Below are 15,007 nucleotides of genomic sequence, written 5' to 3'. Positions count from 1 at the left end.
CCATGAGTCAGAATGACTCAACTGCACCGAACAACAACATCTTTTATATGCCAAATACTGCAGAGCAAAAGATGCCTAAGAAACAGTCTCCATCCTTGAGGAACTCACAGTCTAACAGGAAAAAGAAGTATAAGCAGGTCTGATGCACAGAAATACACACTGATCCAGGCAGGTACTGAATTCAAAGCAGGCTCGGAACGGGGAGTGACACTCTCTGGGATATGGGGAGAGTCAGGGATGGGACTGTCTATTTCGTTGGTATATAGGTTACTACTCCCCACCCCCCACCAACATACACGCAATTAGGAAGGTCAGGACAGAATAAATGAAGAAGCCAAGACTGGCCCCCTGGAGAAGGGCAGACAGCTGTGGGCATCCTGCCCTCCTTGGCCTTGAGGCTGGCCTTCATGGGTGGGGTAAAAATTGTTATTGTTGTTACCTGCCCTCAGGTCACCCTGACTCATGGCAACCCCATCTACAATGGAAGAAAATACTGCCTGATCTTGTGCCATCCCTATGATTGGTTGTGGGCTAGACAATGTTCCATTGTCATTTATTGACTGATTTTCAGAAGTAGATCACCAGGCCTTTCTTCATAGTCTGTCTTAGTCTAGAAGCTCTGAAGAAACCTGTTCATCGTCACAGCAACACAAGCCTGCACTGACAGACGGATGGTGGCTGCACATGAGGTGCATTGGCCAGAAATTGAACCCAGGTCTCCTGTATGGAACCACCAGTGCTTCATGGAGTAAGAATAGAGCTTAAGTTTCCTCTTTCTAAGGCAAGTAAGTATGTAGGGGCACAGGAAGTGGATAGGTAAATCAGGCCTTCCCTGGGAGTCTTTCCCACCCAGATCCTGAGAGTTGGCAGGTGGTGCTGCCAGATAACACTGGTTTTGCAGAACACACCCAGATCTACCTGCTGCCACCTCAGGAGATAGTAAACTAATTCCACCACTGCTGTATGAAGCAAAACTCCAGTCTGTCTTTTTTTTTTTTTTTTAGAAATGGCTTTTGGAGCCTGAAGGGGAAACAGGCTTTACAAGGCCAAACATGAGCACCTTCATGCTTTCCACTAGTTCACTGCTGTTTGCTAAGTCATTCTTATGTAATTCTTGCTGAGGCAGCCTTATGTAAGTCTAGAGGCACCCCTGCCATGTAGCCACTATTGTTCACTACCACTATAAAACCTCTGCCCCTCCTACTGTGGGACATGGAATTCTGCTCGGTCCTGCTGCTGCCCAGGGCCCACCTCAGATTTAAGTCTCCCTAATAAACTCCTTTGCTGCCACCCTGGAGTTGCCTGCCTCTTTCTTCAGTCTCTCGGCACCTTCCAGTTTTGGAGGCAAGCTTCGTGTTACCAGTCCATGACGGGACAATTGAAGAGCCAGCCAGGAGACCGAAGAAACGGCAAGTGGGAGTGAGGCGAGGGAAATCCCGGGTTGGCCAGCAACCTCTACGTGGGGAGGTCTGGCCTGTATGCTTGATGCGTGTGGATCTCCACGTGAGTATGGGAATGCCTCCAAAACACCAAGTGGCGTAGCCCAGTTGTGGGTAGATGCATGCCTTCATAAGTGTGTAAAGGAAGCTAGGAAAGTAGTAGCGGCTGTAGGGTAGCTGTTGCTCTGGGCCCTTTGGCTGGCCACTGACGCCCAGCTAGCTGCTGAAGTGTGTGTAAGAGCTTTACAGGAAGAGTTACAGTTGGAAAGGGATGTGCAGCAGTTGTGTGTGGCCATTACTGATGTACTGAGCAGCCATGTCCACAAACAGGATGAGCAACTAGAAACATTCACCTGCAGGTTTGTAAAGACGGGGAAGGAAAGTGCCAAAGGCAAAGATCAGGGCAGTGTTGATGAAAGTGACTGGTACAAAAACGTGGAATCCTTGGGAGAATAAGTCTAGCAACTCAGATGTGGAGGTGACAGTGGAGGAGGATCCTGGCTTTGCAGAGCAGCCCCTCCAGGCACGGCCACTCATTACCCATAAAGTGAAAGCTACCCATGAGCCCTATGACTATAGACAAGAAATCCCACCTGCCAGTCCTACGACAATGTAGGAATACTTCCCCCACTGAGTTGACTGAATTGTGTGGGAGATTCCAGCAGAAAGGAAAGGAAACCATTGCAGCTTGGTTATTACGTCTGTGGGAATATCAGGGGAGATGGTGTCTCTTTAAATGAAGCCAAGGCAGAAAAAATGAGTAGTGCCCACTCCAAAGAAAGGTGAGCCAACAGAATGCATTAAACAATATCATTAATATCACATACAAGTAAAATTTAGCTGAAGATCATTCAAAAACAGTTGCAACAGTACATCAACAAGGAACTGCCAGAAATTCAAGCCTGGTTTAGAAGAGGATATGGAATAAGGGATATCATTGCTGATGTCAGATGAATCTTGGCCAAAAGCAGAGAATACCAGAAAGATATTTACCTGTGTTTTATTGACTATACAAAGGCATTGGACTGTGTGGATCATAACAAATTATGGATAACATTGCAATGAATGGGAATTCCAGAACACTTAATGGTGCTCATGCAGAACCTATACATAGAACAAGAGGCAGTCGTTCAAACAGAACAAGGGGATACTGTGTGGCTTAAAATCAGGAAAGGTGTGCGTCAGGATTGTATTCTTTCACCATGCTTATTTAGTATGTATGCTGAGCACATAATCCAAGAAGCTGGACTATATGAAGAAGAATATGGCATCAGGATTGGAGGAAGACTAATTAACAACTTGTGATATGCAGACGACACAACCTTGCTTGCTGAAAGCTAAGAAGACTTGAAGCACTTACTGATGAAGATCAAAGACTACAGTCTTCAGTATGGATTACACCTACATATAAAGAAAATAAAAATCCTCACAACTGGACCAATAAGCAACATCATAATAAATGGAGAAAATATTGAAGTTGTCAAGGATTTCGTTTTACTTGGATCCACAATCAATGCCCACGGAAGCAGCAGTCAAGAAATCAAATGACACACTGCATTGGGCAAATCTGCTGCAAAGACCTCCTTAAAGTGTTAAAAAGCAAAGATGTCACTTTGAGGACAGATGTCACTTTGAGGACTAAGGTACATCTGACCCAAGCTGTGGTATTATCAATCTCCTCATATGCCTGCAAAAGCTGGACAATAAATAAGGAAGACCAAAGAAGAATTGATGCCTTTGAATTACAGTCTTGGTAAAAAATACTGAATATATCACGGACTTCCAGAAGAACGAACAAATCTGTCTTGGAAGAATTACAACCAGAATGCTCCTTAGAAGGGAGGATAGCGAGACTTCATCTTACATACTTTGGATATGTAACCAGGAGGGACCAGTCCCTGGAGAAGGGCATCATGCTCAGGAAAGTAGAGGGTCAGTGAAAAAAAGGAAGATCCTCAACAAGATGGATTGACACAGTGGCTGCAACCATGGGCTCAAACACAGCAATGACTGTGAGGATGGCGCAGGACCGGGCAGTGTTTTGGTCCGTTGTACATAAGGTCGCGATGAGTTGGAACTGACTCGAAAGCGCTTAACAACAACAACTACTGTGTGCTAGGGCTGGGAACTGTCATTGAGGATACAGCAATGAATAAGACGGACAATATCACTGCTCTCATGGAGCTTCTAGTCTCTCTGGGGAAAACTGAGGAGTCCCTGGATGGTGCAAATGGTTAACACACTCAGCTGCGAACCTAAATGTTGGAGGTTCAAGTCCACCCAGAGCCACCTTGGAAGAAAGACTTGGCGATCTACTTCTGAAAAATCGGCCATTGAAAACTCTAAGGAGCACCGTTCTACTCTGACACACATGGGGTTGTCATGAGCTGGAGTCAACTGGGTAACTGGTGGTGGGGGAAGGGGGGAATGAGATCTAAATGATGATAGTACTTCATAGTGAGTATCACTGAAGGGAAAGATAGCACCCTGGGAGCACACAGTAGGAGGAACAGAGCTTGCCTAAGGATCAACAACAGTGTTCTTGCTGGGGATGGGCATGATTTAGCCAGAGCACAAGAAGGGTCATCCAGTTAGGGTACAGGGTTTGGGGAGGAGTTAGAAAATGAGGGCTGACTAAAGGACTAAGCCTTGTGTTCTTGTGCTTTATGGAAACAGGATGGGGAATGCAATTCTCAAAGAAGAATTCCAGGAATTACTTGAATAATGTCCGCTATGAAAAACAACATTCATTAGGCTATAGAGAAGCTGGGTGTTTGTTTAAAAGCTTTTTTTTTTCTTTTCCATTTTGCAGTTCCACTGTTCTGACATCTGTGTTTTCAGAGCAGTACATGCTCCATTGTTCAGAGCTGTGTGTGTTTGTAGGACCCCAAAGTGCAGTCCCAGATTCCCGTGGAAATAAATAGAAGCTTATATATTTCTGCTGCTCTTGCCAGTTGCTGCTGCTAATCGGTCACACAAACGATAAGATTCTTTAGGATTTCCTTTTGGCAGGGAGGAGGGCACAATTAAATTGACAGAGTCCAGGGGTGCTTTGGGGTGCTTGTGTCAGAAATGAAGCCAGAAAAACAGTGTTCAAGAATAAATAAAATGGAATGGGCTAAATCCCATACGTGTAATATTTTATATATGATTATATGGGCATAGAAACAGGTGTGGAGGGAACATCCAGTCTGTTAATATAGTTTTTGATAGGCATGAGGACAGGGAGTTAAGGGAGAAAAAATCCTATAGCTAAATGGGGGGATTGGCATAATGGTTTTATTATCTATTGCTGCATAACAAATTACCACAAAACTTAGCAGCTTAAGATAGCAAATATTTATTATCTCCCAGTTTATGCGGGTCAGGAATCTGGGCTAAGCAGGGTCCTTGGATCAAGGTCTCTTACAAGGCTGCAGTCAAGGTGACAGCCGGGGCTGTGGTCTCATCTGAAGGCTCAACTAGGGGAAGATCCCCCTCCAAGCTCACTCACGTGGTTGTTGGCAGGATTCAGTTCCTTGTGGGCTGTTGCTGCTGCTATTCAGTTCCTTGCTATATGGGCCTCTGCACAGGAAAGCTTACAACATGGTAGCTGGATTCCCTAAGAACAAACAAGCAAGAGAGGGCAAGCGAGAGAGAAGCTGGAGTCCTGTTGGAACTAACCACGAAAAGGACATCCCATCTTGCCCTATTTTGTTCATTAGGTCACTAGGTCCAGCCCACATCAAGGGGAAGGGATTACACAAGGGCATGATACGAGGAGATGGGCACTCAGAAGATGTAAAAACCTGAAAATACATAGACAAGAAAAAAAAACAAAAAAGTAGGTAAGGAAGGCAGGAGGGTCAGAGGAAGCAGGCCTGGCTAGCCCTGTCCAGGAGTTTGACCTTATTCCAAAAGATACTAGGCATGATACAGTTTCATGCATGGAGTGACATAGTCAGCTTTATGACTTAGTCTGTTAAATTAAGAAGTATTAGAGATATGAAGAAAACTATCAGAATAGCTAAAAGAGTAAAATATGGTTGCCTTTAGGCTAAGGATTGAACTTAGGGAGAGCTGGGATAGAAAACTGCTGTCTTCATTGTAAGCCCGTCTATACTTACTACAGAGGCATCGGTGACTCAGTGGTAGAATTCTCCCCTTGCATGCAGGAAACCCAGGTTCAATTCCCATCCGGTGCACCTCATGCACAGCCACCACTTGTCTGTTAATGGAGGCTTATGCTTTGTTATCATGTTGAACAGGTTTCAGCAGAGCTTCCAGACTAAGACGGACTGTTAAGAAAGGCCTGGTGAACTATTTCTGAAAATCAGTCACTGAAAACCCTATAGATCCTAACAGTCCAATCTGCAACCAGTCATGAGGATGGCACCAGGACTGGGAGAATTTTGTTCTGTTGTGCATGGATGGGGTCTCCATGAGTTAGGGGCCAACTCGAAGGCCACTAACAACATCAACAACATACATCCTATTCGTGTTTCTTAAACCATGTGCATTACTTTGATTTAAAAGCATTTAAATTAAAAAAAAGGAAGAAAGAAAGAAGCCATGGAAAGGAAATTCATTTAGCAATAATGTGTAAATTCTAGAAAGCAAATGCAGTAGTTTATTCTGTTGGGGGTGGGGATGAGTTAGTAACCACTCGTTTACTTCTGGCCTCCCTCCACCCCTCCCTCACTTCCCCTTGTAAGTAGGAGTGACTCACAAGATTGATGAGTTTGAAAGGATAGCCTAGTCCCTTGTCTCTCCTTCCCCTTGGGATGGAGCCTACCCACGGAGGGCTTGTTTCCCAGGTGGCTCTCAAACCAGGGCTAGGGACCCAGCAGGCCCTTGCTGGGTACTTGGGGATGAGATTTAAAAAAATCATAATTCCTGTCCTTAAGGAATTCACAGTTTAGAGGGAAAGGCAGAAAGGGAATCTAGACAATCTAGAGGAGGTCAAAGAAGATTTCCTGGAAGAGGTGACCTCAAGTACAAATAGGGTCAATCAAGACAGAAGGATCAACATGATGCTTGGGGCCAGTAACCAGCTGCTATTGAGTCCGTCCTGATGCATGACAACCTCATGTGTGTCAGAGTAGAACTGTGTTCCATATCAATGTTGATTTTTTTGGAAGTAGATCACCAGACCTTTCTTCCAGGGCACCTCTCGGTAGACTCAAACATCCAACCTTTCAGTTAGCAGCTGAGCACACTTACCATTTGCATCACCCAGGGACTCCATGTTTGAGACAACCGCGAGAATGTCAGTATTGTTGGACCATAAAAGGCGCAATGGGGCACACCAAGAAAAGATGCTGGGACCAAATGGTGAAGAACCTTCTGTGCCAGGCTAAGAGGCTTGGGCTTTATCTCAAGAGCAATGGGCAAGGGGAAAGAGCCTTCTAGGGATTTTAAGCAGCAGGTGACATGCCCTATTTGTACTTTGAATAATCACTGCAAGTCAACCAATGTATTGGACTGAATGAATCACAGATTGCCTGAATTTTTCAGCAATGCCACATCTCCCTACTCCCCCACCACCATGTTTCCATCCATCTTCTCCAAACAACATAGAGTCAATCCTTTCCCAGTGAAATCTCACTCTCTGCCCACCGTTGTCTGATTCTGACCTCCAAAAACTATAGCCCAGGAGCTTCAAGTAGTAGTAATTTGACCTGGCAGCAGCTTTGCTCTGTCGACAGTTTCAGCAAAAACTCTTTCTACCTCTGCTGGCAATTTGGAGATAGCGTTTCTGAAATGATCTGTGGATAAAGAATGTTGCTGCTCTGGGAAATGTGTCTGTCTCCTGCCAGGAGAGACAAAGAGCATAGAAACCGTGCCAGAGGACGTTGTCAGAAAGTGAAGGTCAAACATTCCTCAACAGTGCTCTTTTTTTTCATTCTTGCTTTTGTCCATTTTTACATTAGCATCAGCTTTTTTTTCTCCCCATGTCCTCCGGGGGAAGATGTTTAAATGATGCTTCTTAGGAATATGATGTAATTTACCAAAACTACACAGTCTTGCCTGCCTGGAGGGGGAAAGGGCACAATGAATGGTACACAAGGATACTCATGAGCAGGGTGTCTTCCGGGAGAGAATCCTGTGGCCTCTCCAACAACCTCCACCCCTGCCACTCTCCTCTAATTCTTGTGGCTGAGCATCTTAAAGCCTGACTGGTACATTGTTGTTGTTAGGTGCTGTCAAGCGGACCCCCGACTCATACAACTCCATGCACAATGGAACAAAATGTTGCCTGGTCCTGCATCATCCGCATGATCAGTTGTGAATCTGACCATTGTACTCCATAGGGTTTTCAGTGGCTGATTTTATCGGAAGTAGATTGCCAGACCGTTCTTCTTAGTCTTAGCCTGGAAGCTCTGCTCAAACCTGTTCAGCATCACAGCAACATACAAGCATCCACTGATGGATGGGTGGTGGCTGTGCATGAGGTGCATTGGCCAGGAACCGAACCTGGGTCTCCTGCATGGAAGGTGAGAATTCTACCACTGAGCCACCAATGCCTCATGACTGGTACATAGCTGATATTAAATAAATGTTCTATGAATGAATGGAGCGCTGGTGGTGCAGTGGTTAAGAGCTTGGCTGCTAACCAAAAAGTCAGCAGTTCAAATCTACCAGCTGCTCCTTGGAAACCCTATGGGGCAGTTCTACTCTGTCCTGCAGGGTCACTATGAGTTGGAATCGACTCAAAGGCAACGAGTATATGAATGAGATTGTCATAGAATATTAAATCTGGAGTATAAACAGATACCTCAGCAGAAAATCATATACCATATCTTCAATTTCACTATCTTGGGGTATCACTAAAGAGACAGAAGCTGTAAGGGAAAACCTCAAGATGACCCTTTGAGATCTGAGACCATTTGGTGCCACCATGGAATGGCTTTCCTTCTCAGAAGAACAGGTGAGAACTAATAGAATCAGAACCACCGTCCTTAAGGCATTCCCTGTATCCCTGCTGTAATCTCTGTATAAGGCTGTATCTCTGTCCTGAGAAAGCAGAGCACAGAACCCCTGCAATCCCTGCTAGAAGCCTCTCTGTCAAGAAACCCACTTGCTTGCCCTTTTCACAGAGATGTCTGCTGAAGAATCAAGCTTTGTACTGCACATCGTTCAGACTTGTCAGAAGCAACTTAGATTTTTCTGCAGATGGAGAAGTGAACCAGTCAAGCACTCTCTGGTGAACAAGAGAAACCATACAACCTGCAATGGAGGGTTAATCCCCGCCAGCCTGGAGAATTTACTCCCAGAAGGTGGGTTAAGCATCACAGGTCCAGGGAGTTCATTTGCTGCTTAGGGGAGAAAACCAGGGCTTCGAACCACTGCTGAGAATTTGCATTTCTAACAAGTTTCCTGCTGAGAATTTGCATTTCCACCTCAGATATACTGAATCAGAATCTACATTTTAACAAGATCCCAGGTGATTCTTATATAACTTTCTAGTAACTTGCTAGAAATGCAAATTCTCAGCAGGAGTTCAAACAGAATGAACCAGTTCCAAGCCCTGGAGCAAACACAAGAGCTTGTAACAAACACGCTCTTTAACTGAAGAGAACAAGACAATATCCTATAGTGAACATATCTTACAAGCCTCATGGTAAAAGGTTAGGATCCTGGGAGATTAAAGAAAAAAACATTGTGGTTAAAAACATTAAAGACTTTACTGTTCTTGGTAAACATTAAAAAGAAGAGCTGCAGTGATGATAACAAGACACAGCAGACACAGCGAGCGAGGAGGGGTGATCTTTAAACAAGACCTTTGCTCACCAGTGAGTCTGTGGTCACTGGAGTGTGAAGTTTCTCCAACCCTCTCTTCCTTATCTTCCTCCAAAGGACAATGTCTCAGTCATTTAGTGCTGCTCTAACAGAAATACCACAAGTAGATGGTTTTAACAAAGAGAAATTTATTCTCTCACAGTCCAGGAGGCTACAAGTCCAAATTCAGGGCATCAGCTCCAGGGGAACACTTTCTCTGTTGGCTCTGGAGGAAAGTCCATGTCATCAGTCTTCCTTTGGTCTGGGAGCTTCTCTGCGCAGGAACCTCAGGTCCAAAGGATGCACTCTGCTCCCAGCACTGCTTTCTTGGTGGTATGAGGTTCCCATGTGTCTCTGCTCGCTTCTCTCTTTTATATCTCAAAAGAGTTGCATTAAGACACTGATCTTGTCAACCTCATCAGTATAACCTCATCACAGTGATAGAATTTACAACACATGAAGAGATCACATATAATCCCATCATAGTGGTAGAGTTTACAACACATAAGGACATCACATCAGATAACACAATCATACAATACTGGGAATCATGACCTAGCCAAGTTACTACACACATTTTTGGGGGGACACAATTCAATACATGACGACAATTTCAACAGAGTATTTAAAATTGTAATTTAAAATTATCTTGAGATCAATCAAATTAATTAAAGACAATACTATCTGATTTCTATGTGCTGTTGTTAGGTCCTTTCGAGTGGACCCCGACTCATGGCAACCCCATGCACAATGGAACAAAACGCTGCCCGGTCCTGCATCATCCCCATGATCAGTTGCGAATCTGACCGTTGTGATCCAAATAAACTGGAAAGAAATGCATCTATTTATGTCTCTCCCAAATAAATATGATTGTATATCACAAAGGCTTTGTAATTTCTCCCTCAAGGAAGACCATAAGAGAGATCAGAACATATATACACACATACACTTTGCTGAAACAGTTGTCCACCCGGCCCTGGCCAGGGGTCCACCCCATAGCCAAGCAAGCCTGGGGACCAGAATTCTTCAGATGACTGCAGAATTCCTCCTTCGGCAACAACTACCATCTATGTGTCCTTTGACTTAGTATTTGAGGAGAAAGAAAGGAATGTGAAGCCTTTGCAGGCTCTCTCTCGGTGTCCCGCCTTTTCTACCCACCATCATAAGAGGAATCAACGTAAAGATTGGCCCGGAGAGAGAATGCCCCTACTGATGGCGGACCCTAAACAGTGAAAGCACCATCCTCAATGTTTCAGAAATCAGCTGATTGAGATATGCACTCCTGCAGAACAAAGTTCAAGTCAAGGCTTATGAAGTAACAAAGTTAATCATTAAAATGCATTTGTTGTTTAAAACCACTGAGTTCAAAGATAATTGAGCAAACTTTGTGAACTATAATGCACTATTCAAATCTAAGTTCATTTAAAAAAAAAATTCAGACCATGAATCAGACTAAAATTTTAAAAAAAGCTTTCATTATGTTAAAAAGCTCTTTTATGTTAAATGTTTATTAAATATAACTGTCTTAGGCTGGGTTCTCTAGAGAAGCAAAACCAGTAAATCGTACATGCGTATAGAGAGATTTATATCAAGGAAATGGCTCACACGGTTGTAGACGCTGAAAAGTCCCAAGTCATGGGTCAGGTGTCAGGCTGGAGGCTTCTCCTGACTCATGTAGCTGCAGGGGTTGATGAACGCAAGATCGGCAGGTCAGACGGCAGGCTGCTGGCTCAAGTTCCAAGAACCGGAAGTCAGATGATGACAAGCCGGATGCAGGATACAGAACGAGCAAAAGCCAGCGAGCTTTTCCAGAAAGTCTATATATATTAGATGAAGGAATACCCCAAGGAAACTCCCTTTCAACTGATTGGCTGCTCACAGCAGATCTCATCATGATGTGATTACATTATATCAGATCTCATCCTGGAAATGATTACATCATTACATAATTGCCAAACTACATCATAACTGCCAAACCACTTAGAATCATGGCCCCGCCAAGTTGACACACAACCTTAACCATCACAATAACACACAGAACGTTGCACAAATCAAAGTGTACAGCAAGATGAATTTTCATCATGCAAACATATACAGATCAAGAAACAGAATGTCACCAGCACTCCAGAAGCCCCTTTATCCCTTTCTAGTAACTTACTCTCCCAAGGACAACCACTATTCGGATTTGCATAGATTACTTGTACCATAGATTACTTTTTGTCTGTCTTTGGACTTCATATAAATGAAAACATATAGTATTTATTCCTTTGGGTTTGCCTTCTGTAACTCATTTGCATGTTTATGAAATACATCATGTCATTGTATATTGTTATAGATTGTTCACTCTCATGGCTATTTAGTATTCCATTGGGTGAATATACCACAATTAATCCAGTCTACTGTAAATCGGCATTTGAGTTGTTTCCAGTTTTACACTATGTTAAATAAGTGCTCCTGTGAAAATTCTTGGTGAACATACACATGCCTTTCTGAGGCTCTATACCTAGAAGTAAAATTACCAGGACCATTGTCTGTCAGTTTATCCTACTGTGGTGGTTTCCATTTTGCTATGATGCTGGAAGCAAGTATTTCAAATACCAGCACAGTCACCCATGGTGAATAGGTTTCAGCAGAGCCTCCAAATTAAGACAGACTAGAAAGAGAGTTCTGATGGTCTACTTCCAAAAATTAGCCAATGAAAACCCTATAAATCACAGTAGAATACTATCCAACATGATGTTGGAAGATGAGCCCCCTAGGTTGAAAGGCACTCAAAATATAACCAGAATGTTCCTTACAAGAAAGGATGGCGAGACTTCAACTCACTTACTTTGGACACGTCATCAGGAAAGATCAATCATTAGAAAAAGACATCATGTTTAGTGGAGTGGGAGGCCAACAAAAATGAGGAAAACCGTCAATGAAATGGATTGACACAATAGCTACAAGAACGGACTCAAACATACTGTCATCTAGTGCTGCTATAACAGAAATGCCACAAATGGGTGGCTTTAACAAAGAGAAATTTATTTTCTCACAGCCTAGTAGGCTACAAGTCCAAATTCAGGGTGCCAGCTCCAGGGGAAGGCTTTCTTTCTCTGTCGGCTCTAGAGGGAGGTCCTTGTCATCAACCTTCCCTTGGTCTAGGAGCTTCTCCACACAGGAACCTCAGGTCCAAAGGATGCACTCTGCTCCTGGTGCTACTTTCTTGGTGGTATGAGGTCCCCAACTCTCTGCTTGCTTCCTTTTCCTTCTAACTCTTGTAAAATAAAAGGTAGTGCAGGCCACACCCCATGGAAACTCCCTTTACATTGGATCAGGGATGTGACCTGAGCAAGGGTGTTACATCCCATGCTAATCCTCTTCAACATAATTTAAATTTGCCTCATTAACCACAGGCAGAGATTAGGATTTACAACACAGGAAAATTATATCAATCACAAAATGGAGGACAACCACATAATACTGGGAATCACGGCCCAACCAAATTGATACACATATTTTTGGGGGACACAATTCAATCCATGACACATACCAACGATCATGAAGATGGTGGGGAACATTTCATTCTGTTGCACATAAGGTCGCCATGAGTCGGAGCCAACTTGACAGCAACTAATAACAACTATTTGTTTTATACACACATACATATATATACATATCAAAAAAAAAAACAAAACCTCATTGCCATAGAGTCGATTCCAACTCATAGCAACCCTACAGGACAGAACAGAACTGCCCCATAGGGTTTCCAAGGATCAGCTGGTGGATTCGAACTGCCAACCTTTTGGTTAGCAGCCAAGCCCTTAACCACTGTGCCATCAGGGCTTATATTTACACATATACATATATTTATACATATATACATACATACATTTATACATACACATATATATGTATACACATACATGCATATATTTATATATATATAAATTTTTTAAATACTTAAATTCACCAGTTCAAAGATGGATCCTTTTGCAGTTGCTTTGTTTTTATAGGGAAGCCTCCTAGCCACACTCACTACTCCACAGCATCAAACCTGGGCTGTGCTGAAAGACATAAATGAACCCTGAGATAAATGACTTCTGCTGCGCCTTTCTACTCAAACAATGCTAGGTGAATCCCAGGCCAGACAATTGTCTCCTTGCCCTGAAGCTCATTCAATCACACACAGACACATGGCCACATCTACAAAAAAGTATTACGCATCTTTCAGGGCCTCCCATCCACAGCCAGCGTTAGAAGTAAAAGAGTAGAAGCACCTCTGACCACAGGAACAGTTAAAAAAATGGCAGAGCTCCAAATATACCCCCTCAGCCCAGGAAAATGAATGGCTTAATTCCTTGTTTAAGAAAAACCCACTGACCAAATAAACTGTGTGGACCTTGTTTGGATCTCAGTTTGAATAACTTTAAAAAGGGCATTTATGAATAATCAGGGAAATCCAAATAGCGACTGGATATTAACTAATATCATGGAGTTAATGTTAGTCTTTTTAAGCGTGATAATAATATTTATTTTTTAAAAAGCTCTATCTCCTGGAGATAGATACTGAAGTATTTACAAGTGAAATAATATGATAGCTGAATTTGCTTTAAAATAATGGGGGACAGTAGGAATTACGGATGAAAAATAACGGTCATTTGTTGATAACTGTTGGGGTTCACTATACTATTCTATTGTGCGCATGTTTCCAAATTACCATGACAAAAAGGATGAAAGGAAGGTAGTGGCGAAAGGGAGGAAGGAGAGGAAGGGAGAGAGGGAGGGAAGGAGAGACAAAAAAAAGAAGGAAGAAAACAGTACAAATCTGCTTCTCAGCCATTCCTAAGAGCAAGTTTGGGTGACAGGGCTCTACCATTAACAAGCTGTGTGACTCTGGGCAAGTCTCTCCATGTCTCGAGGCGTCAGTTCATTCATCTGCAAAATGTAGTGTTTCTCACCTCGGTCTTAGGGTCCTAAGAAGGCACAGAGACTGTGGTTGTATGAGAAACTTTCACCCTAGGGGGTAAAAGGGTCTCAGTAAAAAGAGGCTAATAATATCATCTTGGTGGGAAGATTAAATAAATTAACAGATTTAAAGGTTCCAGCATGGTGGCTGGTAGTCAATGAATGGTTGCCCTTCCTAATTTCTCGATTTCGTCCAGGACCAACGAAGGATCTGCCCTAACAGCCAGAGCAAGAGAAAAAATGTGAGACACTACCCGCCGTGCACTGCGCCACAGCGCCCCCGCGCGCCGAAGCCAGGGAACCGCCCACCCGGCGCCGGCCCCGCCCACCCGGCGCCCGAACCAGCGCAGAAGCACCGCCCAGGAGTTTGTTGTTACTGTGGCCTGCGTGCCAGGCGGCGGCCGGTTAGGGCCGCGGCGCCACCATGGTGGTGCGACAGGCGCTGGGCCGGGGCCTGCAGCTGGGCCGAGCGCTGCTGCTGCGCTTCACAGCCAAGCCTGGCCCGACCTACGGCTGGGGACGGGCCGAGCGGCCGGGTCCGCCGGCGTGTTGGGGCCGAGGAGAGCGCCCGCGCCCGGCCGCGGGGCCCGGTGCGGAGTCGCGTAGGCTCGGGCTCCCCGACCGCTACCGCTTCTTCCGCCAGTCGGTGGCCGGGCTGGCGTTGCGGCTCCAGCGGCAGTTCGTGCTGCAGGCCCGAGGCGGCGCGAGCCCCTGCGGCCGGGCTGTCTTTCTGGCCTTCGGGCTGGGGTTGGGCCTTATCGAGGAGAAGCAGGCAGAGGGCCGGAGGGCAGCCTGGGCCTGTCAGGAGATCCAGGTGAGCGCCAGCACTTCCGAAATAGGGGCAGGGGCGAGGCCGT

The 15,007-nt window shown here is 44.5% G+C and overlaps 1 protein-coding gene across 1 annotated transcript in view; it reads left to right on the top strand.

The window, feature by feature from the left end:
* The first annotated feature begins 14,125 nt into the window (after positions 1-14,125).
* PINK1 (PTEN induced kinase 1) overlaps positions 14,126-15,007 on the top strand; it is a 13,508-nt gene continuing 12,626 nt past the window's right edge. The window contains exon 1 of the mRNA XM_004377169.2: positions 14,126-14,964. Coding sequence (XP_004377226.1) covers positions 14,575-14,964 — 390 coding nt within the window. The 5' untranslated portion in view covers positions 14,126-14,574. The remainder of the gene's footprint in view (positions 14,965-15,007) is intronic.

Source organism: Trichechus manatus, unplaced genomic scaffold, assembly GCF_000243295.1.
Source record: "Trichechus manatus latirostris isolate Lorelei unplaced genomic scaffold, TriManLat1.0 scaffold00048, whole genome shotgun sequence".
Classification (NCBI taxonomy): domain Eukaryota; kingdom Metazoa; phylum Chordata; class Mammalia; order Sirenia; family Trichechidae; genus Trichechus; species Trichechus manatus.
The sequence above is the reverse complement of the archived record's forward strand: the minus strand, read 5'-3'. Positions and strand labels throughout refer to the sequence as shown.